This window comes from Xenopus laevis, chromosome 3S, assembly GCF_017654675.1.
Source record: "Xenopus laevis strain J_2021 chromosome 3S, Xenopus_laevis_v10.1, whole genome shotgun sequence".
NCBI lineage: Eukaryota > Metazoa > Chordata > Amphibia > Anura > Pipidae > Xenopus > Xenopus laevis.
The window spans coordinates 83854387-83881719 of NC_054376.1; the positions used below are offsets into that span (position 1 = coordinate 83854387).

The 27333-nt window shown below is 37.1% G+C and overlaps 1 protein-coding gene across 2 annotated transcripts in view; it reads left to right on the forward strand.

The window, feature by feature from the left end:
• tmem117.S (transmembrane protein 117 S homeolog) overlaps positions 1-27333 on the forward strand; it is a 75835-nt gene that overhangs the window by 30942 nt on the left and 17560 nt on the right. For both annotated transcript variants that reach the window (XM_018254485.2, NM_001096969.1), the window contains exons 5-6: positions 9622-9719; positions 26540-26699. In XM_018254485.2, coding sequence (XP_018109974.1) covers positions 9622-9719; positions 26540-26699 — 258 coding nt within the window. The remainder of the gene's footprint in view (positions 1-9621; positions 9720-26539; positions 26700-27333) is intronic.

Sequence of the window (27333 nt, forward strand, 5' to 3'; positions counted from 1 at the left end):
GTGATCAAATATACAAGTATACAAATATACTCAAGAATAGTGTTTTAAAACTCAAATTGTTTTGATTTAGTAAAGAACAAAATGCACAAATATGTATGAGAAGTGAACGCTGCTGAGTTTCTATAAAAGCCAATGGTAATTGTCTAGGAGGGTTTTAAGAAACTTTATTATATTTTTTTCCAGTTTATTAAAAAAAAGTGAAGATTTTCAGCCATGTTGCATATGACTGGAAACTGGTGATATTTATTTCCTTGTGACCTTGTAACGCCAAAACACACCCGCAACTATCGTTGCCCAAGTTTTTTTTCTTAAATATGCTAGTGCTGGAGAATAAAAGTAAAAGGCACATGAGTTTTTTCATTTTTCTGGCCCAATATGCAGATGGATGGTATTTACCAATGCCCAGCATCACAGTTTTTAAATTACAGGTATGGGAACTGTTATCCAGAATGCTTGGGATTCGGAAAACCCCAGATCCCAAGCATTCTGGATCTTTCTATAATTTGGATTTCATACGTCAAGTCTACTAGAAAATCATGTTAACATTAAATAAATCCAATAGGCTAGTTTTGCTTTCAATAAGGATTAATTATATCTTAGTTGGGATCCAGAGAGAGAGAGAGAGAGAGATCTCTCTCGCGCGCAGGTCTTATGAACGAAAAGTATCAATTTATTCAGTGCACTGAATAAATTGATACTTTTCGTTCATAAGACCTGCGAGTGCGATCTTCAGTTCTTACTCTACATCCTAATTTCCACAAGGACTGCACCCAGGCATCATTTATGCCATTTTCATGAGTGCTATATATATATATATATATATCCATGTTCGTCTGGGTGGCACACTGTTTCTCATCGATTACCCGGGTGCACGGTAAAAAATTCATACACTGTTCAAATGACCAGCAACTCCAGGGGTTTCAGTGAAAAAATTGTATTTAGATATGTGCAGTTACAGCCAACGTGACGTTTCGGTCCACTCAGGGACCTTTCTCAAGGCAACTCCACCCTACACCCCTAGGGGTATAAGGATCCTGCTTGTGGCTTGCCTTGGGCAACTTGATGAGTTTTACCTGTGTTTGACATTTCCCTGAGTGATTACAACTTTATTGAAAAGTACATATTGCATTTCATTCTGCATCCCCCTATAGTGGAATACAGGAAAGCTCTACTACAGATCAACATCTGTTGTAGGAGGCAGTCTGAGGCAAAATAGAGCCTATATCCCCTCCAAGCATAAGGGATTTGTATTTTTTCTCTGACCCAGGGTGTCAAACCTCCAATATAATTACGCACTCCTGGCAACTCCATTGCAAATTTTCAGTTTAATAAAAGGAGTGGATCACACAATCGATTGTAGGTGGGTAGATCTAAATCACTCACATTGCTAAAGTAAAGTGCAGCTTATTTAGGAAACTCATTAGCTGTGCACTCCCCTCCCTCATTAAATTCAGGCCTGTTCACATGAGTTGCGTTGGGTACCTGGGTCACTTCAACATAAAATTCACCGTGACCTTTCTGGCACCCAGCCACTGATTACTAGTACAGAACCTATTATTTAGGTGAAAGTTTTTCCTCCTTCTGCCTCTGGAATCCAGCCCCCCCAGTTGTCAATTAACATGTTGATTTTTCCAAGATATCAAATATCCCCAAGTGCTTTGAATGCAGAGCCCTCATTGTTATATTATCAAGAACAGTATTTCTGCATTTTCTTTTGCCATATTGTTTGAAGAAAGAGAATTGCATGTTACATAGTAATTTATTATGCTTTATTAATATTATAATGCTTTTATGGGGTAATAAAGTATACTATTGTTTTATCTATAGATTAATGGGATACTGATAACTACAAATAGTTTTTCATTATTTATGTTGTACTTCTCGTACACATTGGGATTTCTGTGCTGAGTTGTGTTTTCCTACAGTAATTGCTTTTGTTCTGTCATGCCTTATTTTGTTTGAGGTTTTGGAAACCATTTTAAATGTGTGCAGGCCATATACTTTAAAAAGACCACTCACTAATTTTCATATATCAATATGTAATCCAGTGTGACAGTGTAAATTCATTTGAAGTTTTGTTGAAAAATCCAGTTCAAGAACAGGCTCTAATCAGAATGTCTAGGTATGGGATACGTTATGATTTTCTTTTTTTTCTGTAATAATAAAAAAGTACTCTGTACTTGATCCAAACTAAGATATAATTAATCCTTACTAGAAGCAAAACCAGTTAATTGGGTTTATTTAATGTTTAAATGATTTTCTAGTCGACTTAACGCCTGAAGATCCAAATTACGGAAATATCCGTTACTAACAAGAGAACAACTATAACCAGAATGTTATGTTATGTTGTGCTTTTTTGTGAATTTTATAAAGTTTATTCAGATTTTACCTTTTTTCATTTGAGACAAATGTTTATGTGGATTTTACATGCACTGTGATTTTAAAGACTACTGACTGGGGAGCTTATAAATGTATTGTTCCTTTTATTTTGCAATTCTCTATTGCAACCCTTTTTTATTAGAATTATATTTTAACTCTTAAATTTTAACTTTAATATACAGTTTGCTGATCATGTTAAGGAATTTGCCTTTATCCCCCTTAAAAATAGCTCCTTTCATAGATTTTTCACTGATGAAACTATTCTTCCTATAGTGCATTTATATAGCAAGCTAGAAGCAGGGAAACTGTTCTATCATTAAGTCAACTGAGATCAGCTAAACATCTGAACTTCTTGATGTCTGATAATACAATATTAATGATTGCTGAGAAAAAAAATTAAAATGTTTATATAAAGACAATAATGATTTATAAGACAGTGTTGGTGAGATGCCATATTTCCTAATGAGAATGTTTAATGGGCATCTGAGTTATTGCTTGGGAATTAATATGTTGCCTTTATTGAATGTGTCTGGTAAAGATTTTATTAACAAATGGAGTGAAATATTATAGCAGTGTTCCCTAGAGCTGATTCAGTTACTTCTCAAAGATGCTTTTTAGGAATGCTGATTTAGATGAGAACATAATGCAGCATTTTTTTATGTGGTAAATTTACAAATCTGGGAAAAGTGAATAACTCATGGCATTTATCCCAACTGACCCATGTTACCAAGTTGCTGGCCGATACTTCCTGCAACCCCACCTCTAGGTCCTATGTAAGACTTTTGTTGGAAGAAGTTTAATTCTGTAATATCGGTCATGTAATCAAGGCTTTTGTAGACTTGTGACAGAGCTTGAGAAGAAGGGGATTGTCTAAGTTGCACAAGAGTTCAAAGTGAGAGAGGTTATTCAAATCTGTTGGGCTGTCTAGGCAAGGGTAATAGTGCTGAATTCACATGTATTTTAAATGGGTCTGTGGTCATGATAGACATAAATTTAGCTTTATCTGTGAGCTGGCCTTTATCGAAGATCGAAGCAATTAATCTGTTGGATATTATCGTGAGTGATCCAGTAAAGTGATTGTGTGTGTGATCCCAGACAAGAACACTAGATTGTTTATTGAATGTATAAGAGGGGAGTGGTGTTTGCAGATGTTGTTCTTGGACTTGACCTAGTTCCATATCACTTAAGTGCTATGTGAGGTTGCATGTGCTCTCCTACAAATTAGGCAGTGTAGTATGTCTACCCAGGGTAAGTGGTAAGGGAATGGAGATATGTGCAAGTGACTTGCTGTTCTATTTCAATTCAGCTCTTTGTATCTGTGTGGCAAGACCAATCTATGATCCTATTTAGTACTTCTACTTGGTGATATAACTCATTATGGTATAGTGACAGTACCTGCCACTGACTAGTTCTAGTCAGCATCTATGTTTTAACCCTAGAATATTTATAATTTCAAAAAAAGTTTCTAATTGTCTAATAAGGCAAAAACCATTTTGTAGCAGGAGTGCTTGTAATGCATAAAATAATTTTTGTATTATCTTTAATTTAATAAAATTCACCTGTCCTATCCAGGACAATGGTATATGTGTCCCATTTGTTTGATCAGTAGCTAATCTAGTAGTATTTAATGTTGTCCAGCTAGAAAAATCTTTAAATTCGATCTCCAATACTGCATTGAGTGAGTAGCATATTTGTAACTAGAGTTCTCAGTTATGTCTGATCTAGTCTTCTAGACATGTTTTATCTGGGTTGATTTGAAAGTGACTCAAAACCTTATACCCATAACACTCTAACCAAATTCTCATAAAAGACCAGTCAACTTAGTCTGCATCGGTGGAAAGCCACAGCAGTTCTAGCTATGCACATTAAATTGGTTGGTCTATTCATGTTATCTCTGTCTTCCTTGCTGGTCAGAGAGGTCAGTTTTTGGAGGTTGAATTGCGATAATTTGGAGATAATACTAGCTACAAGTTTCATGTCACAATTTATTATGGAGATGGGGGATGGGGCAGTCGCTAAAAGGGTTTGGGGGTCCTTAACCAGTTTCAGAATAAGAGAGATGAGGGCCTCCAGGGACTGTGTCCAGTTGTCCCCCTTGTATGTATGTATTAAAGGCTTACATAGGGGAAGCCTGAGCTGTTTTTTGAAAAATCATCTTTCCTGGAGACATACCTAGATGGAAGTTGTATAGGTCAAGTTCTAGCTCCATCATGAAAATCTATTGTTCAAGTGCCCCTCTGTTTCTGTACTATAATATTGTATGTCTGGTAGAGTTTAAGTATGGTAGCACCCTGTCTGGCGTGTCATCACTAGCTGTGGGGGGAGGATAAAGAGGGAGTGGTAGAATTTTTCAAACTGCTCAACAATATATTTTGTCTCATGAACTCTCTGGTCTTGTGCTGTTTTATTACAATGTTACACAGTTTGCAGGTGGAGGGATATTTGTAGTTGCGTTTTCCACTACCAAACATGCTTGCAAACAATGAAGAATGCTTGCAAACAGAAGAGCACATTTGTGCGCTTTGCAATTGTAGAGCAGGACTAGGGGTAAGCAACAGGGAAGGTATGTGCCTGGCACCTCCCAAGCTATGTGCCCTAGGCACGTGCCTCTTATTTCTACCCCTAGATCTGGCCCTAATGTCTGCCAGATTTTTACATAATCGCAAAATACCAAATGGGTGTGGAATATAGTACCATTTACTTCCAAAGCAAAGCAAATGCAAGTTTTTGTCCTGGTCAGTAACCAGTACTAATAAGTTATTTTATTTATATATTGTATTAGCCCATTGAAGACTTAAGGGAGAAAAAGATCACATTAAAGTGTACAAAGTTTGCCCAGTAACCAGTAGCCCAGGGGGTATAGGGAGCCCAGTGAGGCAGTTTCAATATACGTCAATATATGTTAATGTTACCCACTGACTTATGCCATCTGACTTTGTACTGTTAGAGGTGCGACTGCTGTTGTGTGTACTGTTCTTAGAAGAATAATTGGTTGGATGATCATATATTTAGATAGAAACTTGCCTTACTAAGACTAGTTTGCTCAAGCACCCCACAATGCAGGTATCTGTATTCAGAATAGTGTTTTCAGGTAGATCTTGATACAGTACAGCACTGTGCCTTGGTTTTACTACCAGTCCATGAATGCCCCACACTGTGACTAACTCATTTATTAATGTAAATACTGTTACTTAAAATAAATCAAGCAGAGCAGAATTTCTAAACTACATTAAACGAAAGAGAAAATGCTACTGAACAATCTAATGAAAGCCGTCTCCCTTGTGTCTGTTCATCACATCACATCTATTTGTTTTATTCGCCATTAATAAAGTAGCAAATCTCATTACCTAGTGGCATAATCTGGCATAGAATTGTGGGTCACCATGGTAACTGATCTAGCTGTCAGGACATAATCTATGCATAATACGATCTAAAAAACATAAACTATTTAATAAAACATTACGCTGAGCACAATAACATGTCCCACAAGTAAAATTGCAGTAGCACAAAATAACTGCCCATATTTGAAGGAAACGATGAAAACAAATTGTCCAAACCCCAAAAGAACAATGTTGTTCTCGTTTAAAGACATTTTTTATTTCTTGATCCTTGTTTGTTTTTCCATTATGATGACAAGGCTTCAGGTTATCTGTTTGGTGCCATGATGATTAAGAGTTGTGACTGCAATAATGTTGCTAAATCAGGACCACAGACAGGCTTATTTGTTAATGTCCAATACATATCCCACCGCAGGTGTTTTACAAAGATTTCCTGTTGTATTCAGTCTCTGACAGGAACATCTATCATTTATCTGTGTCAAGGGAGATTTATTACCAAGAGGCACACATGTAAAGCCAAAGTCTCAATCTATATGAAGGATAAGTAGTATACTGTATTTTAGACAACGTAGCTTTCTTATGTAATTCTCTATAGGTGGCCAGATATGTATGTATAGCCTGGCAGATGAGCAAAGTTCAGCCCTGGCAAGAAGCTTATTAAGATCATTCTCATTTAAAAGGCCAATAACACAGTTACTGCTGTTATACAAATAAGCCATTTTCAGCATTCAAAGGAATGTTCACCCCGTAACACACCTAGTAGGATATCATTTATAAAGCTGTTAGTACTCTATATAATCTGTTTCCTGCGTGATATATGATTATATTGCTATAAAATCTTTTTCTACTTGGAGGATCTTTTCTAAGCCTGTTTTGTTGTGTCATTGGTTAAATAAAGTTGACTGCATGTGAATTTGTGTTTTTGCATAGCTGCTCTTTGTTTGTGTTAGTTAGCCAAAAACAAAAACTGTGGTACCGTGTTAGCCAATAGCAAAAATAACAAATTAAAAAACAAAAAATATAAATTGCAAGCTTTTGGAGCACCAAGGCCCCTTCGTCAGGTAAAATACAAATGAAAGCTAGAAAGGCACAGCATATATTCTGTTAGATCAGTGAAAGGTATTCATGGGCAATGAATTAGGAAATTACAGATCTGATCTAATAATCTGAAGCCTTTTCAATATATCAAGGGTTAATTTCCATTCATCCTCCCCAGCAGCTCAGTCCTGTGCTTTAGGGCAGCTGGTGGGGCTGCAGTGGAGTCTGTTTAATTGCTTATCAAATAGCATTGCCTCTGATACTAAGGCCTTTATGGATGTGTGATACACTTGCTGTTAATTATTAGGTGATATTTGACTTCACTTTAGCTTTCTCAAGACACAAGGTCAAAGAACCCCGCAGAGAGAATATTAAGATCCAAAATCACCAAATGTACACTAGAATTGCCATGAACAAACCTGACATTGAATCAACGGTTAAAATTCTAAAAACATTTTTCCTCATAAGAAGTCAATCATTGCACAGAGCTGGTTGACACCTGTGGTCATATTCCAACTCTAAGAACACAGGCACTCCATACTACTAATTTATCATGTTCCCTGTTGTTCCTAAATTGACCTTTGCTTGAATGTAATGTCACCAACATGCACAGAGCCTGCATTACACTACACTTCATGACTGCTAAAGAATATACATGTGGTGAGTACATGAAGTCCTGTGGGGCTGCTTTTTATAAGTAGGGTCTATGCATTGTGTTACAATAGAAGGGAAACAGTGAACAAACTACAAGTACAAATGCTGCAAATAGAATATATTTTAATCTTCTGAAAAACAGAACTTTCTAAGGAATAGTAGGGGGATTATCTCAAACACAAGGCCCAATTAAACCCAGGCTGTAACACACACAAATGTAGAAGGTCCAGGAGGTGTGTATGCATCTGTACTGCAGCAATTCATATGGGCATCCTTAGGAACCCTGGAGCTACTGCCATGGTTTTAGGTGATGTTGGTAGCAGGGTTCTCCTGGGTCACTAGATACAACTTCATGAAATTTGGAACATGGGGCAGGAAGAAGGCAGTGTTGCTAAGTGCAACTATATGGAAGCGCAAGGAGGACTTTCAGTCCACAACTGTACTTGCTGTCTTAAATGACGCAGTATATTACCCCTTTGTTCTTATTATGAGCCATCTCCCTCTCATAAAATATCTCCTCCACTAAAATCAGCTGTTATGTGAAAATTTTTTTTACCCTTTGTATTCTATAAATGTGCAGTTTATAATAGTAACTAGGTATTTATATTTAATTAATATTTTAAAGGCTTGTCAGTTTTCAGATTTGAGTGGCAAGTATATTATCTGATGCAGTGCTTTTCAATAAATTGCTTTCATTTATGCAAACGTGCTCTGCCGTTTTCCTAATATTAGAAACTGAATTACATTTTTTTTAAAAGCTAGTGCGTGTGTGCAAGTATTGCAAGTGACCTGACATTTGTCTTTGTGTGCGGTATGAATATGTATTTTTTTTCATAACATTCGCTAGAAGGGCTCAGAGGCTGCTGTATATAAAGTGACAATAACGGCAATTTTACAATTTGTACTTCAAACGCTAGTAAGTACCACAGATGCTCTTCTCTCTTGATCTAAATGTATGTGTCATAGTACAACAGATGCTCTTCTCTCTTGATCTAAATGTATGTAAATATTTTCTTAATCATAATAGATATTTAATAACTTATGTAAATAATAGATATTTAATTACTTCATGTACTGTTTTTCTGCAAAGGATTGTCATTTGAACAGAAGATTGACACTCTCTGCTATCCAGAGTGTCCTGCAAATCACACTGATTCTCTCAGCTAACTGTGTACTTCATTGACACACAAGCTGAGTGATCCACCACTAATAGTCACTAGCTTGTTGCTATCTCTTTAGTGTCACATACCAGCTTCGCTTCAGGCAAGGGTAATATGATATATTCCTCCCTAAACCTGAACCCTCGCTGCTAAAAGAGAACCCCTTTTATGGTTATGTCTGCCCATTCCCTGCTCCACGGGCACTCGGCACCACAGACTGCAGCCACAGCAGTGCAGGGGGCATAGAGGCCGGCCAGACGGGCTTCTGACTTCTCTCCACAAGGCTCCTAAAACTCTGCCCTGGGCTCCTGCAACTGGTTCCTCACCCTTGGGACTTCCAAAGAGGGACATCCCCTGGCAGGAAAGGAGCAGATGAGATGCTGGTTTCTCTTCCCAAGACTCCTGGAACTCTGCCCTAGGCTCCTGCGGCTGGTTCCTCGCCCTAGGCCCCTCCCGGGAGCTTTTTTTACATTTGAATGTGGCTCAGGGGCAGAAAAGGTTGGGGACCCTGTCATAGATAATGCCTTAGTAACGTGGAGTTGGCATGAACCAATGCATTATGAATGTCAGAGAAAAGATATTTACCTTTTTATTATTTACCTTATTTTATTTTTTATATAGAGAAGCACTGGAAGTGTAGGGTTTATAAGAAAAGAGACTGCATTAGTAGATTAAATACAGTCGTTCTCTGGAATTGTAAATTGCATCCGAGTCTCATTGCTCACAGCATTGTAAATAACACATTTTAGGAGGTCAGAGATTTAGTACTGCTTGTGAGATGGATTGAAACACCATTCTTGAAAAGTGGTTTGATTGTCTAAGGATAAGTTGAGGACTTTCTCAAATGAAATTTATACTGAACACAGCATTTTTTGGATATGTGAAAAATAAAATGATCACAGTTTTGCTGTGGTTTCATTTGTCAATAAGTCTTAAAGTATGCCATTTTATATACCAAGGCCAAACAAGATACAAATACTTAAATTATTCTTGTTTTTGATCAAGAAAAAAGCATATGTGGGATTATGTCTTTTTAATTTCCATATCTGCAGGTCACTGATATGATGCTTCAGGACAACCAATACCCAGAGTGGGGCAAGCCAGCAAGATGTTTTTGGCGAAGAGGAAATACACGAATAATCTTGTTCTGGTATGTCCATGTTCCTTGTGCTATGTAATTCTCAAAATAGAAAAAAGTATATACAGCTGTACAACCTACAATCCACGCACTCACCTACCATCTAGTGGGGGGGGGGCACTAGATGGTAGACATGTGTCATACACTGCAATACTAAAAAAAAAATATTAAAGGAGCCACTGACACATATAGAGTGTGTATGGCTCTTTTGATATTTTGTATTTTAAAAAGACAAGCCACACCAACCAACTTTCTTATTTGAAGCTGTTCTGATTTAACATGCCCAGGTAGGTCTGCAATGGCATTGGTAAATGCAGGGACTTGAGCTTCCATTCAAGGTTAAGGGGCAGATTTCTCAAAAATCTAGTGTCATTTTTTCCATGATTCAAATTTTTTTAGCACCCAAACTCACGCGTTCGAGTTGTATGTTTGAAAACTCAAATGTCTGTGAGTCCGTGTGAGACAAAAAAAATCAAAAATGTGACTGTAAAAATGTATTTTTTATCCGAATACTCGATCAATTCTTTTTTTCTGGACATGAACTCGATCATTAAAGTTTTTTCACCATTGTTTTTGACATTCAGATTTTTTTCCATTAACATGCAAACATTCGAAATTCGAGTTTATCTGAGGTAGAAAAACCCTCACACAAGTCACACATAAATATGCCCCTAAATATGGGACAATTTCTTGTGATTTCAATTAATGTTTCATTTGTATTTATTACAACCCCATTTGGACAGGACCTGGGATAAATTTATCTTATCTAGATAAAGATCAAGAGAGATGGGTGCAATGTTAAAGTATATTATAGATTCATTTAAGCACTGTTACTCAGAATGTTCTCAGACAATCGGGAAATAGGTACCAAGATCAGACTGCTGGGAAACCCTACAGATTTTGACGTTTGTATCTTAATATTGGGTTAAACTAAATACAAGTGTATTATAAAACTGAGTTTACTTAAAGGAGAAACAAACCCTTTATTACCCCTCGGTGCAGATTCTGTCCAGCGGAGTTCACGGGCGCCATCTTCAGCCACAGTAATCTTCGGAATGAGACCTGCGCTTTGGCAATTTCCGTGATTTTCGGCTCATGCAAACCGGAAGATTGCTCCAACTGCGCATGCACCACTACGCCGTTCTCATTCCGAAGTATACCAAAGAGAAGAAAATGGCTGCCGCGAACTCCACTGGACAGAATCTGCACCGAAGGGTAAGTAAAGACTTAGGGGTATTAGCCCCGGGTAGCAGCTAGGCTGGGGGGGAGGAGGGTCTATGTAGGGTAGGGTTTTTCTTTAACTTTAGTGTTTGTTTCTCCTTTAAACCATCCTTTTTACGAATATCACATTAAACTTAAAATCTCCATTCATTAAACATTCCTATTTAACAAGTTTGAGGTTTTGGTGACTCAACAAAGAATGCAGCAAAAAACACAAATTTGGCATCCGTTTTGTCAGTTTAAGCAGATATTCCAGGTAATTTAGCATTTTGTTTCTGAAAACATTCTGTATACCTGAACCTATTTCACTAAAAGTTTTCTGAGCATTCCATTACACTGTACATTCTATTAACGGAAGCATTTTGTTAAACTCAAAAATTTTTTCAATTATATAGTGGTACTGTATACGCAGAGCTGTACATTTTTATGCAATGTTTTGTTAAATAGATGTGTTTATTGAAAATTAACGTTGAGCATTATGTAATGTTTATTGAAAAATAACTATTTACTGACATGTAATGTTGAGCTTTTTTGAGTAAAAATAAATCCTCATATAATCAGATTATGGAATCAAATTTCTAGTTCAATGTTCCTCCAGGTAAGTAGAATACTTGTGCAAATGGTACAATCTGGTTAAAGAATCTTAAGCGAAACATAATGTCTTGACAATCTAAATGTTTAGTGAAATGGAATTTCATTGAATTGAAATGCTGGGTAAAATATAAAGATTGAATGTACTTAATCTCTTTATCTGCACATTCCCTTCTATCTGTATCTTATTTAAACTTAAACATTATATTTTAGTAAGTAGTCCATTTAGCTCCACATGAATACTCCTAATTACTTAAGCATTAGGTTGACTTGAACGTTCCATTTCCTAAATGTCAAGTTTAGGTGAACATTCCATTTCACTAAACTTTCCCCTTGCCTGTATATTCCATTTTATTTACTGAATATTTTATGAGCCGGATTTCTTTTTATTTTACTTCAATTAACTTAACATTTGAATAATTTGTTGACAAAACGAGGCACACTTTTTTGTGACCTCTCATATGTACCGAGGCACTACATTTCAGGGCAGATTTATCAAAATGTGAGATTAGAGCTTGCCACCAAAAAACTCAATAGCCTTCTGTTCATTCATATGCGATTTTTAGATTTGTATTTATCAATGGAGTTCACCATTTGATAAATATGCTTTTAAAAATCCCATAGGAATGGATAGAAAGTGAGTGAGTGAGTTCTAAATTGGTAAACATTCCATTTACCTGGGGAAGGCACTTTCCTGTATCAACATATTACTGCCCCCATTCACAAAAAAGATCAGTAAAGAATGGGCTGGAAAAACATAACTGGCCCTAACAAAGTCCTGAAGTCTTGACCTGAACCCATCTGAACTGTGAGATGGATTGGAATGCCTACTGTAAACCAGGCCCAACATCATTGCCCAATCTAATACTCTTGCTATTGAGTGTGATAAAATCTAGTGAAAAGCTTTTTCAGATGATTTAGGTTAGTTATAAGATGTTGGAGAGGCTGCTATCTGCATACTTTTGGCCATACTGTATAGAGTACTTTGATAAGGACTGCTTTATCTGTAGATTATATAACATTAACTAAAGCAAAAGGAATATTTTTTGGTAAAGTGCACTCACTCTCAAGATAAAGCCATTTTGTATTTCAGCTGTCATATGTAAAGAAATAATTTGAGAGACTCAAGAGTGTTGGGCAATGAAGTACAAAGTGTGATGTAAGATTGTTTTGGAGAATGGGATAGCAGGAGATATTGAGAATGAAAACGTATGTAGAAAGCATGGAAAGATGGGTGATCCACTGGCAGAGGTGAGAGTGTAGGTGAAATGTGGACATAGGAAAGTTTAAGCGGCAAATTTACTAAAGCACGAAGAGGCTAACGCTAGCACAAATTCGCCGGCGTGACGTCATTTATTAACAGGCGCTGGTGTAAATTTGCTAGCGAAGTGGACCTACTCTAGCGCTACTTCGCTCCCTTACGCCAGGCGAAGTTGCGATATGGCGAAGGGACATAACTACGCTAATTCACTAACTTGCACATTTTACTGAAGGTTACCTCTTGCGCCAGACTTGCCTTCACCACCTCAGACCAGGCGAAGTGCAATAGAGTAGATAGGGATTGCTTCAAAAAAAGTTGAAATTTTTTCTAAGTCCCAAAAAAAGCTGGCGTCATTTACTTTTTTAAGGGTGATAGGCTGAAAAAAAAATTTGGGGGGTACCCTCCTTCCCCCCTACATTTCCTAACATATGGCAGCTAAACTATACAGTGGACACAAATGTATAGGGCAAAATAACACCTCTATTTTATTTTATGAAGCTTTCCCAGGCTTGTGTAGTGTAATGTATTTGCTGCTACATATACGTCCATTGTATTTTAACTTGGCGCCGTATGCAAATTAGGCATCGCTATCGTAACTTCGCTTTGCTTGACAAACTTCAGATTTTAGTGAATTAGCGGCGCCCTGGCGAAACTTCGCCTGGCGACGTGCGGTGAAGCCTGCACTAGCGCAACTCCGCAGGTTAGTGAATTTGCCCCTAAGAGAGTAAAAAAAAATTGGTATGTGAAAGAAAGAGAAGTACATAGGAGGTGAAATACTGGAAAAAGAAATAACAAAGGGATAATGGAGGAAAGAAAAACAAATAAATCAGAAAAAAAACGCAAAAGACAAAGTAAGCAGAATTTTGCACTTTTTGAAATCTAATATCTGAGCCCTAAGTTGCTCTTATAAATAGCAATGCCACAGTGGTGCAGTCTAGGTGTATCTTTGTATCAACTGATAACATGGTTCATCTGTGTGGCAGGAAGAAGAGCCATTCAAGCATTGGCAGACATGGAGATTTGTTGCTGCTCTACCTGCAGTTAAAAACTCTCCTGAAAATACATCGAGCTTCACTAAGATCACAGCATATAAAGCACTTAACTTGCAGCAATCCAGAATAATTGCAGACAAATAAGGTAGATTGCTAGTCTCCTCTTGCACCATAACCCTTATTGCTGCTGTTGTCATATCTCCCTTTTATTGGTTACACAATGGCAGTTGTATACCCTGTAAGGAAAATGAGTGATTCACAGAGAAGAAGATAGAGAGAATAGAGCAACACATTAAAGATAGCGTTTAGAGCTTTTAGCAATTCAAGGAATGTGACACTGTTTAATGCTTGATTTTCACCATTTATAGTGTGCTAACTGATAAGATGTACTCAATAATGATGTATATTAACCATACATAGTATGCTAAGTGATAACATATATGCAGTAATGATGTATTTTTACCATATATAATATGCTAGCTGCTAAAATGTATATACTTCTTTTATACTGTGTGGAGGAAACATATATAAAGCTTCATTTGGGGGGAGGCTCTTGGACTTCTGCCTGGACTTCAGAGTGCCTGGTTACGTTGGAATTGCTGCTGAGCCATTTTATGGAGGGGTCCCTCAGCTAAGTATCAATAAATCTCTTATGTTTGTTTTACTTGTGTGTGTCAATTTAATAACTCTACAGACTGAACAAGAGCCCATCTCAATACATACCCCTACACACCTTGGGATAGATTTATCAAAGAGCGAACTTAAAGATCGCCACAGTCCGCTAGTGTAAAATACCAACTCTCTCCATTAATTTTCATGGGATTTTATCAAATTATTTTTCACTTATCACCCTTTGATAAATACTATTTCACTCTGCGGACTATGGAGATCTCTAACTTCACTCTTTGATAAATCTACCCCCTTGTGTCTTGGTGAGGGCTAGAAATGCTAGTGGTGCCAGGTCCCACTGCCTCTTAATGTAAACACTGAGCTTGTGGCAGTACACACTATCTTTTACTGCATATAATGTGCTTGAGGTGCCAGCTGGGGGCCCACATAGTACTATGAAGTACTCCAATGGAACAAGAGAAAGGTAAAAAAAAAAGGCAGAGTTACAATAGCAGTAGTGGAGAAAAGGAGAGGCAGACACTATTTGACCACCCAGCCGTGGAAACCCCATATAAGCCAGCAACACTCCATCTAGGGGCACCGCTAAAATGGTCCCAATTGGGCCCACAGTTGTTAAGACCAGCCCTGATAAGAACACAGTTGTTTAATCACAAACTTTACAAAGGCAATTGCTCATAGATAGAGCACCAGCTAGTCTAAATGCCTGGGTTATCCCAGATATTTGTATTTGCATAAAATTTGCAGCCATCCTAATTCAATTAACCTATAGGAATGCAGCTTAGAATATTAAAGAATGTCCAGAGAAATAATTTAGGATAGCTGGTAATCTCTCTGTAATTGTTTCAGCACAACACCTTCACTAATTTGATGCCTGTCCTTGCATTACTTGTATCATACAAGTATCATATATCATACATCTGTCGTTTATGCAAACGGTTTACTGATGGGCGAATCTGTCACGTTTTGCTTTGTCAAAAATTCTCGAAGCAGCGAAAATTTCCCTAAATGCATTGAAGTCTAAGGGAGTCAATTTTTTTTTGATGCTCAACATTTTTTTTTTCACCCATTGAATTCTATGGGTGTCATTTTCTCTGAAAATCTCGGTAAATAACTATGGGGCACTTTACTAAGCTCGAGTGAAGGATTCGAATGAAAAAAACTTTGAATTTCGAAGTATTTTTTTGGGTACTTCGACCATCGAATAGGCTACTACGACCTTCGACTTTGATTCGAACGATTCAAACTAAAAATCATTTGACTATTTGACCATTCAATAGTCGAAGCACTGTCTCTTTAAAAAATACTTCGACTACCTATTTCAGCAGTTTAAACCTACCGATGTACAATGTTAGCCTATGGGGACCTTCCCCATCACTTTTCTAAGCTTTTATTGATCGAAGAAAAATCCTTTGATCGATCGATTAAAATAGTTAGAATCGTTCGATTCAAAGGATTTTATCGTTGGATCGTTCGATTTTAATTTCGATCGATTGTAGGATTTGCGCTAAATCCTTCGAATTCGATTTTCGAATTCAAAGGATTTAAATTCGAGGGTTTATTAACCCTCGATATTCGACCCTTGATAAATGTGCCCCTATGTGTTATTAGACATTTATTCTTCCCACAAAGCAATTAAACTACTTGCTTAACTGCAATTTAGCAACCATACAGGGCAAAGGCCAGGAAGTCATCAAAAATTGCATTTCAGCATAGTTGGCTTGAGTTGGAATCCCATTGCTACAGCAACATCAGCATATTCAAAGGCAAGTTGCAGAGAACAAAATGATGCTAAGGTTAATAATACCATGACTCTTTCTTTATTCTATAATACAGACCTTTCAATCTAAATTCCAATTTAGAAAGAGAAAATATGAATATAATTAGAACAGTTATCTCGTGTTTGAAGATAAGGGTGTGCGTACATCTATATTTTACAACAAAGTTAACATTTTTGTAGATTATCTCACAAAATAACATCACAAGCAGTTAATTTTGTAACATCCTTTGGTGCTTTGTCCATTAAATGTAATACTGGTAGGAAATCATCTAGTTCTTAAATGCTTTGTCAAATCAACCATGCCTTTTTTATAATGTTTATACTGAAAGCTACAATGTTAGGACTGAGTTACTTGCATAAAAGCTAATGCAAAATTGATACAGAACATGTAAAAATATTTCTACTGAACTACAATGCCACACACTGTGTTTTGAAATTTCTTTAATATTTTAAACCTGTTTTTTTAATGAGAACAATAATTGTGCCTGACAGAGGGCAGTCCATGTGATGACTAGAGCTTTAAAGAAACTATTAAAAATTTGAAAATGTTTTCTGTGAAGTTCAGTTTCAGTTTCATTGATTTACTCTTTTTCCTTCTGTTCTGATGTTGTACATTTCTTTGGAAAGAATACTGCAGTGCACTAGCAGTATTGCTGCTGAATGACAGTTGCTATTTATATTCCCTATCAGAGGGCAGAAAGAACAACTCATGGACTGTAACAAGCTATTAAAATTCTACCAGGATGTCGGGCATATTTTAGAGTTTGTTTTCTACAATGAAAAAAAAAAGTAATTTCACAGTGTAGGCCTTACACTTAAGCTTGCAATTGTTCTATTTCTGGTGATGCCACCAGGTTGTTTCAATGAAAATTTGCTTTTCAAACAGTGATGTTCTTTGGTTCATCACTTTCATGTTAAAAGAAAGCCTTAATTTTGTATTAATTATGGGGTTCTACCTGTAATTATAAAGATACATTTGTTTTCTAATATACTTTGTTTTACATAATATGTCTAGGATTTTGAATAATGTCTTGCATTTGCATTAATGCATTCTGTCATGATTTTTATAGTATCTTTTTCATTACTAAAGTACACTGTGTACTTTGAAAGTAATTCATTCAACCATTTAAATTTTATTCTTGAACCCATGTGTTTTTTTAGCTGTAATATAGGTGAATAGGCAGCTGTCTCAGGTCATTTTGCCTGGGCATGTGCTTTCAGAGAGAGCCAGCACTTCAGAAAGGATCTGCATTCAGATAAGTTATTGTTTCTCCTACTCTCCTGTAACTGAATGAGTCGTGACTTGGGTCAACTGGACTTGAGTTTTTACTGTTTAGTGTTGTTCACATATCTACCACTAGGTGGGAACATTTTTAGCTGGGGGCTGTTATGTTGTTGTCTTCTCATTGTTTTGCTGGAGGGGAAAAGGAGGGGAGTGATATTGCTTGAACTTGCATTGCAGCAGTAAAGAGTGACTGAAATTATCAGTCATATGACTAAGGGCACCTAGGAAACCAACAACATGTCTAACCCCATGTCAGATTTCAAACAGTTTGCTGTATTTAAAAATGGATTTCAATGCAGGATTCTGCTGCAGGAGCATTATTAACTGATGCATTTTGTAAACAAATACATGTTTTTCAATGACAGAATCCCTAAATACTGTTTACTTGCCAATTACAGGCCAGACAGTAGTGCAGATACAGGTGAGCAGACACCTAACCCAACCTCTAAAGTATGGGTAACCACAGAAATACTGTAACTATATATTTAATCTAAATCTTAAAAGCTTCAGTGAGACTTTGCAGTTTCTCTGTCTGTCAGCTTCCGAACACCACACATGGACAACTACTTACATCTATGGAATTTTTTTGTGGTTAAGTATAAACTAAGAAGAGATTTATTAGTCTGACAGCAATTTGTGTCAATCCCAAATGTTTTACTGCTTAAGTACTTATTATTTGCTGGTTGTAATCTGCTGAGGCTCATTCTACTGTTCACTGGAGATAAAGTACCTACCGTTTTTGAAAGTTGGGGTTTAAGACTGATTAGTTTAATTGAAGTGCACTTGCATTTAAAACATATAATGCTGCCTTCAGATGAGTAACTGTATACCAAGTTTAAAAAAATAAATTAGGGTTGGGATATTTTGAATTATTATATTTTGGATTATTTTAGTTACTGTAGTTTGGATAAAATAGTGGTAATTGACATAAATTGAAAGATGGAGGTAGTCTTAGGACCTTCCTTACCCTCTGCTGCCTGCTTGGCTCCTGTGTGTCATGCTGTATACAATATATTGGTAACCAGCACATTTAAAGTGTATTTGTTTAATTTCTAGATTCAGCATTGAATTTCCAAGATCCCTACATACAAAGGCCCAAATGGGAGGCAGGAAATGTACAGGCTGCATCATTAACAGCCATTGTCAGTGGATTATTTCTGATACAGGCAAATCTTTTTTTTTTTTTTTTTCAAAGCTAGTTTCTCATTGTATGCATATTCTATGCATTTTTATTCCATCAGGAGAAATGTAATGTTTGATAGGAGAATGAACAGAAGGTTAAAGTGTTACACCTGTCTCCATACATCTAATCCTAGACTTTTCCTGCTTCATTGAAAGTGAGATGGTGCAGCAAATAAAACAGAGCAGGCAAACAACAAAAGTAAGTTTAAGAACAGCTGCAGAATAGGGAAGAAGCGTATGCCCTGTAAGTTAGTTCTGCACATAATGCTACCCATGTGTAAAGTACTGTAAGGGAGTGACAGTTCTTTTTAAGTGCATTCTGTAAAACCAATGCTACGGCTTATGTAATGTTCTGGGTACAGAAATGGGGCTTATTTTTCAAGGTTGATGCAGTTTGCAAAGTATCTGTTTGTCTATGTGCCTATTAGACACTGAAGGCAGGGGTGCGGGATATAATTACTAATAATCTGTGACTGGAAGGAGGTCGAATGAAATATGTGAGGTTATGCAATCTAAAAGGTTGCTATATTTTGTCACACTAATTAACTAAACATCTGACTTTATTTAGTTATTTGTTTCAAATTAAAACTGTTTTCAGAAGATCATTTTAATGGGCTTGGATGATAGGATTGACTGTGTAGTTTATGGGTGTAACTATTAAAGCCTCTATAAACACAACCCACATCAGGATTTAGGTTAGAAAAGGACTACCCTTCGGGTAACTGGCTACTATATGATTGCTCTCATTGGAATACAAGGCCTTACTATGATTAGTAGATCTATCCATATAAGACAAAAAAGGATGCTAGGATATAGCATTAATTGCAGGTGTGTAGAAAATTAATTGCGAAATTGTTCACCCTAACTATAGAGGTTCCTAAGTACAAAATTTCTAAAGATGCAGAATGACTCCTGAGCATGCAAATATAAAAATATAGTTCTGATCAGTTTGAACGCTGAGCGGTGATGGCTCATAACTATATTCTATTAAAAAATATTTAGAACAGTATATGACACTAACCTAAGGCACCCCTCAAAAGAACATGATTATATTCTAATTATAGCTATATAGATAGACAGGGATATGGAATATAGTACAAATTCCACCAGCAGCTGTAAATTAGACCCTAAAGCATTTGATATACTATTAAAATAACCAATATTTTATTTAGCAATGTTTTTTTTTTTTTGGAAATGTGTGTATTACTGTTCTAATAAAGCACTAGTATATCTCACAGTGCTATACATGATAATTAAAATACAGTCAAACCACTGTAGTAATTGATGAAGGTCCTTCCCGCTAGTGCTTACAATCCATAGAGGTGGGGGAATATGTGAGACTCAAGGTATAACAATGTTGGAAAACTATTTAGTATAGTTAGTGCTATGTTAGTGAGAAGATAATGGGTCAGCAGGATGTGATATGTGAAGGTTGATGAATTATTGTTTGAATTGATGACTTGTGTAAAGCAGATGCTGAAGGTTAATAGATTAGTGTGTAGGCTTCACAAAAGAGGTGAATTAAGGAAATAGTTGATACTGTGAACAGTACGGATATGACTGATGTTGTGTAGTAATAAATTCCACAGGTAGGCTAGGGAGGACAAAAGTCTTGGGTCATTTGTTTTGATTTCAATCTGCTCTTCGAACGATTTTAATCCATCGATCGATTTTCCTTCGATCAAAAAAACCTTAGAAAAGTAATGGGTAAGGTCCCCTTAGGCTAACATTGTACCTCGGTAGGTTTAAACTACCGAAGTATGTATTCGAAGTTTTTTTTAAAGAGACAGTACTTTGACTATCGAACGGTCGAATAGTCGAACGATTTTTAGTTCGAATCGAAGTCGTAGTCAAAGGTCGTAGTAGCCTATTCGATGGTTGAAGTACGCAAAAAAATGCTTGGAAATTCAAAGTTTTTTTTACTTCGAATCCTTCACTCGAGCTTAGTAAATGTGCCCCTAGGTCCCTGTGCACCTCCCCAAGCACACACATATCATGACCTTCACAATCCTAAAAATATCACTTTTTTTACTCTTCCTACTCTAATATTTCAAACATAGACACTCCTAATCTGGCCACCTCAGTCTATTTTAACACACCAACCACTGCATGATCTTGCTTCTGCCAAGAGACAATGCATAAGGCCTAAACCACTCCAACCTAGTTATACCATCGCTCTCCAGAGATGGCCATGTACACCTGAACACTGCTGCCACAAATCCTGGTCGGAAACAGACTAGTACAGGAACAGCTAAAATCTGCTCTCCTTTAACACCAGCCTCTGCTAAACAAACAAAATTCACTATACTATATTAATGAATAAACTCTCTAAAAAAAAAAAGCCTGAGAACTTCCTTTAGCTCATTTCTGTCTGCTTCAGTCACTGTTCAAGATCTTGCTGAACACTGTAAAACATGTTAAAAAATGACAGCTTAACAACATTCTCCAAGCCATTAACCTCCCTTAACACTCGTCAATCTCTTCTGTGCTCCTTACACCCTGTGACTGAAACAATCAGGACTATCTCACAGCGTGAATGTACTCACTGCACTTTAGGATTACTCACTGTACTTTATTACTGTACTCTGTACTACATTGTTAAAAATCTAAATGTGTCTTACCCTATACTGAACAAATGGCCATAAATACCTACTTGAGGAATCATTTCCTCTCAACTGAAATCTTTTCATCCCAATAAATAAATAAATAAATAAACATCACCCTATTTTTAAAAAAAAAAAGCCCCTCGTAAGTCCTTTTGTTTTTGTAAATTCCATCCCATCTCTCCTTCCCTACTTCCACCATTAGTATGCAACCAAGTGACACTATTGTCTTCTGATTATGGCCAACTTGTTAGGAAATGTGAAAAACTGTTAAGATTTAGGAAGGACACATGTGACTTGAAAATGTGCATCACTGATTAGTGAGAGAAGAAAGTATTTAATTGTGAATAAAAATGTCAATCCTAGTTATTGACTTTCTCCAGTACTCCTGGCCTTTGTAATTAATATTCATGGAGGCATGCAATTTAGGTCATGCGCCTAATTGCTGAGCAGAGATACAAGATAATTCACATACACCTTCAGCGATTGGTGAATGCTAAGAAATGATGCTTGCCACATGATTCTTTAGGCATACATCTGATAAGCCTAACACAGTCTGCAGAAGGAACTCTGGAATTACCGCCATCTTAAAATTGGTAATTCCAAGGTGGACCAACCAACTGGTCGGAAGTAATTTCACTGAGCACAATCGGCATACAATTGGGATGTACAAGGATCATAATGGGATGCATGTACCTTTAATGAATGGCTTTGGTGCATGTAATGACTGTCCATTTTTGCATGAAGGCAACTGTAGTTGCTGTCATAAATAAGCAATGCCTACTGCCAGAGGCGCAAAAGACACTGTTTTTTATTCCAAGGTTATAAATGTTTTTACTTTTTTACTCTTTGCATAAATATGCATGGACTACATCCAATACAACTGAATTTTCAATTTAGGTATTAGAACATTAAATTGGATTTTTAGATCTTTCTTAAAATACTAAGAAATTCATGACCTTCTCGACCCCCTGCAATCTGGATTCCGCCCAACACACTCAACTGAAACTGACCTCGCCAAAGTATCCAATGATTATCTACTGGCAAAGTCTAAAGGTCACTATTCCATACTAATCCTTCTAGATCTCTCTGCAGCCTTTGACACAGTTGACCATACTCTCTTCCTAGACATTCTTTACTCAGCTGACACTGCTCTTTCATGGTTTACATCTTATTTGTCTGACCGTTCCTTTAAAGTTGCCTTCTCTAACTCTACTTCAACTACGTTCCCTCTCTCTGATGGAGTTCCTCAAGGCTCTGTTCTAGGCCCTCTGCTGTTCTCACTCTATACAACTTCACTAGGAAAACGTGTTCAGTCGTTTGGACTTCAGTATCACCTTTATGCTGATGACACCCAACTCTACTTGTCTACTCCTGATCTTTCTAATTCTGTCCTTTCCCAAGTTACAGACTGTCTCTCTGCTGTCTCTTCCTGGATGTCACAGCGCCACATGAAACTGAACCTATCAAAAACAGAACTCATATTTCCTCCAAGATCTTCCCCTGTCCCTCAGATATCACTCACCGTAAACAACACCACCTTTCATTCTACCACACAGGCACGCTGCCTAGGAGTTATACTAGACTCGCATCTGTCTTTTTCACCACACATCCAAACACTTGCAAAACCTTGTCACATTCAACTGTGTAACATTGCGCGAATACGACCATATCTCAGTTCAGAATCAACTAAAACACTGATTCAGTCTCTCATCATCTCCCGCCTTGATTACTGCAACTTACTCCTCACAGGTATTCCAACAAGTCACCTTTCAGAACTCCAATCTATTCTAAATGTGGCTGCTAGACTCATTCATCTATCTCACCGCTCAACATCAGCTGCTCCCGTATGCATGTCCCTTCACTGGCTCCCAATCTCTTCTAGAATCAAATTCAAATTACTAACACTCACATTCAAGGCCCTTAATAATGAAGCCCCTCCCTATATTTCAAATCTGATCTCCAAATACACTCCTTCACACAACCGTTGCTCTGCTTCTGATATTCGCCTCCATTCTCCTCTCATCACTTCTGCCAATTCTCGTTTACAAGACTTCTCTCAGGCATCTGCTTTTCTCTGGAGCTCTCTGCCTTGAACTGTCAGACTTTCTCCTTCTTTCCAAACTTTCAAGCGCTCCTTAAAGACCCACCTGTTTAATGAAGCTTATTCAATGTACCTTAATTAATCAATCATTGCTGTATCAAAGATCACAAATTGTCTCTAAAATCCTAAGGTCTCAATTGTGACCTAACCTTTAGTTTGCAAACTAATTTGTAGGGCCCTCTAATCCTATTGTACTCTGTAACCCTTGTTTGTTATTCACCATTGATTCCCTGTTTATTATAACTAAGGTAAAGCACTGCATATCTTGTTGGCACTATATAAATAAACGATGATGACCTTTTAGCATAATGGCAATGGCTACAATCTGTTTAAAATACCAACATATGGCATATCAGCAAAACAGGAAAACTGAGTATAAAAATGGGAAAAAAAATTGGTTGAATCAGTTCATTCTAGTCAAGTCTGCATATTTCTTGTACCTTACTACTTGTGAAGTCAAGGGCATGTGAAAATTCTCTGTCAGCAATGATAACTGCTTTATTAACTTATTCTGGCGAGGAATAACTGAATAACTGACATCAGATACATCTCTGACGTTAGGGTCTTCATTAGTAGAGCTGTGCATCAGGAGAAGGAAAGGGATTCAGAAAATGCTTTATTAGGGAGAAGATTGAATCTGAAGCCATTCCATTGTATCTAAGAGACCATTTCAGCTTGGTGTGACCTCTGTAAATCTATCATTTATATGTAGACATGCATTTTCCGTCTTACCTACCTTTTTCTTTCACCTTTTCTATCCTCATGTACTGGATACTAGTTTGTTTAAGTTGTGGACTTCAGAGAACACAGTACAAATATTGTAACCATAAGGCTTTATATAGAAAATAACTTTGTAAATGTATTTTCAAGGTTTTTGAGCAGGCTGACTACAAGATGATCATATTCAGAGACATGACTGAATATGTATATCTAGTATAGGTAAATCTAAAACAACTGGACTTGCTGAGTGTTCATTGAAGACGTTTCACTAATCACTACTCATCCGAGCAGCTTCTTCAGTTCAACTGACTGGTATGGTAAGTGCTCGGCATATAAACTCTTCCACTAATCCACTCACAATGGCACAATGTAACTCTTCAAAAAGGTGATATCTGAAGAAATTCACAGAGTTGTTGATTCTGTGTAGTTGTGATAGGATTATCCAATGTGTCATGCAACTACTAGATACAGGTGTTACTTGTGAGAGTTGCATGAATGGATGTGTGAAGTGTTCTGAAACCACGGGGTACAGATGTTAGAACAGCATTGTATGTAGCAGACAGGTGGTGTTAAAGGCCCCTGCCTCTGTTCAGGGATGGTTTCTCCACCTTGACATGAATTGCCTCTTTCACGCCTCATTCAAACCAGCGGTCTTCTTTATCTAAGATTTTGACCTTGCTATCTTCAAAGGAGTGTCCTAAATATGTTTGTGTCCTTGAAGGGATTCTGTCATGATTTTTATGATGTATTTTTTATTTTTAAATTACAATGTTTACACTGAAAATAATTCACTCTACAATATATAATTTCATTCCTGAACCAGCAGGTGTATTTTTTGTTGTTGTAATATTGGTGTGTAGGCAGCCATCTCAGATCATTTTGCCTGGTCATGTAATTTCAAAAAGAGCCAGCCCTTTTGGATGGAACTGCTTTCTGGCAGGCCATTGTTTCTCCTACTTAATGTAACTGAATGTGTTACAGTGGGGCCTGGATTTTACTATTGAGTGCTGTTCTTAGATCTACCAGGTAGCTGTTATCTTGTGTTAGGGAGCTGCTATCTGGTTACCTTCCCATTGTTCTATTGTTAGGCTGCTGGGGGGTGGGCTGATATCACTCCAACTTGCAGTACAGCAGTAAAGAGTGCCTGAAGTGTATCAGAGCACAAGTCACATGACTTGGGGCAGCTGGGAAACTGACATGTCTAGCACCATGTCAGATTTCAAAATTAAATATAAAAAAAATCTGTTTGCTCTGAAACTGATTTCATTGCAGAATTCTGCTGGAGCAGCACTATTAAATGATCCATTTTGAATTGTTTTTTTCTCATGACAGTATTCCTATTAGATGAGCCTAAAACATTGTATTGTAAGTCATTACTTACCTGTCTGTGTTTTTGCTGTTCTTGAAAATACAGGTATGGGACTGGCTATCCAGAATGCTTGGGTACAGGGATTTTCCAGATAAGTGGTCTTTCTGTAATTCTGTAAACATTAAATAAACCAAAGAGGATTGTTCTGCCTCCAATAAAGAATAATTATATCTTAGGTGGAATCAAGAAGAAGGTACTATTTTATTATTACAGAGAAAAAGAAAAACATTTTGAATTACTTGATTAAAATTTAGTCTATGGAAGATGGCCTTCCCATATTTAGAATTTCCTGGCTAATGGGTGATTCTGCCGTTCATTTCTTGTAAAGTTCCTCAGATGCTTTCAGCTGTGTCTTTATTCTATATATTTTTTTCTGCATGTTCCTTATCTCTGGCTCTAGGGCTTGTATAGTGTGAGATTGTCCAGGCTTCATTAAACTTGGTGCCAGTTCTTCTGAAAAGTACCTATTTTCTTTGTACAAGATTGGTTCAAGCCCAATCCTCTGTGGGGTTCTTGACTATATTTTATGTGTGTAATAAGATGGAGATTTAAAGTCCCCTCTTTTCCGTTAGAGATATTCCATACTATTTTCATTTGTGTCCATATAGTAATAAAAATCTGCTTCCACTCTTCTTCTGAAAATGTGAAAGAAAACCGCATGATCAAGATGGTATCTGTGAAGGAAATATTCTGACCCTGGGTGCATGAAGTATCCCAAATAACGGGTACACTGCACCCATTTTTGTACCTTGCACACTTGGAGTTCATGCATGATCACACTTGTCTGTACCCTATTTAGAAAACAAAAAGTCACTAGTTAGTACTGGACTGCTAGACGTGGGCACGATTCATGCCCTTCCAGGTTTTCGGTTTATTACCAACATTTCAAATAACATAACTGGAAGGTTAATTGACACCCTATGAAACTGACCATAGTTTTTGCTTAATTTGGTATGTATATTGTAATGTATTGTGTATTCTACATAAGTTTTATGATTTTTTTCAATGTTTCTTTTATCAAGGCCTTGATTATAAGCACATGGATGCATAAAATAATCCTGTCCTTTTAATATCAGGCAACATTTTCTGTTTTACAGGACTGTTCTGTTTAGCCTTACCTCTGTTGTTGTTTTGGTTATTACCACTGACTGGATAAGCTGGGACAAGCTGAATTGGGGATTTTTGCCAAGTGATGAGGTCTCCCGGGCCTTTCTAGCTTCATTTATCTTGGTGTTTGACCTTCTGATTGTTATGCAGGTAGGTCGCTTGTAAACCTTTTTACATTTTGCATTAAACCAGGCCTTAATTACATGTTATTATGTACATTTTTGAGTTTTCCATATTTTTTGTACTTTCTTTATATTTTTAAAAAGGTCCAGAAAAAATTGAAATGTACCCATTGTTTAATTGGGGAAAGAGGACAGGTCTGGGTCGGCAGGGCCCACAAGGGCTGGGGCCCTCCATGTTTTTATCTTGTGTTCCACTGGGCCAGTCTGACCCCGGTTTGATCCTCAGTCAGATGAGATCAGAATTTTCAAGCAATATTGGTTAGATAACAATCCTGGAAAATATTGGTGAGGCCTCACACCTCCAATCACAGATCCGACCTGGGCCTGCTTACCCACACAGCTATTTCTTCAAAGGGCAACATGAACTGGCATGAAAACAACTGGTACATTTTACAACCTGCCCGTGCCGGGAAACGTGATTCTGAAAATGATGTCAGAAAACCTGGAAATTCTGTCAAATCTGGGTGAATCTGTGAGGAGTGCAGGAAATGTCTATTTTTTTTTAAAGCTCCTCATAGCTAAACAGCCTGCATTATGCCGGACCCCTGCAGAATATTGATAGCCCACCCGTTCAGGGATTTTTTAAATCCAATCCCCACTGC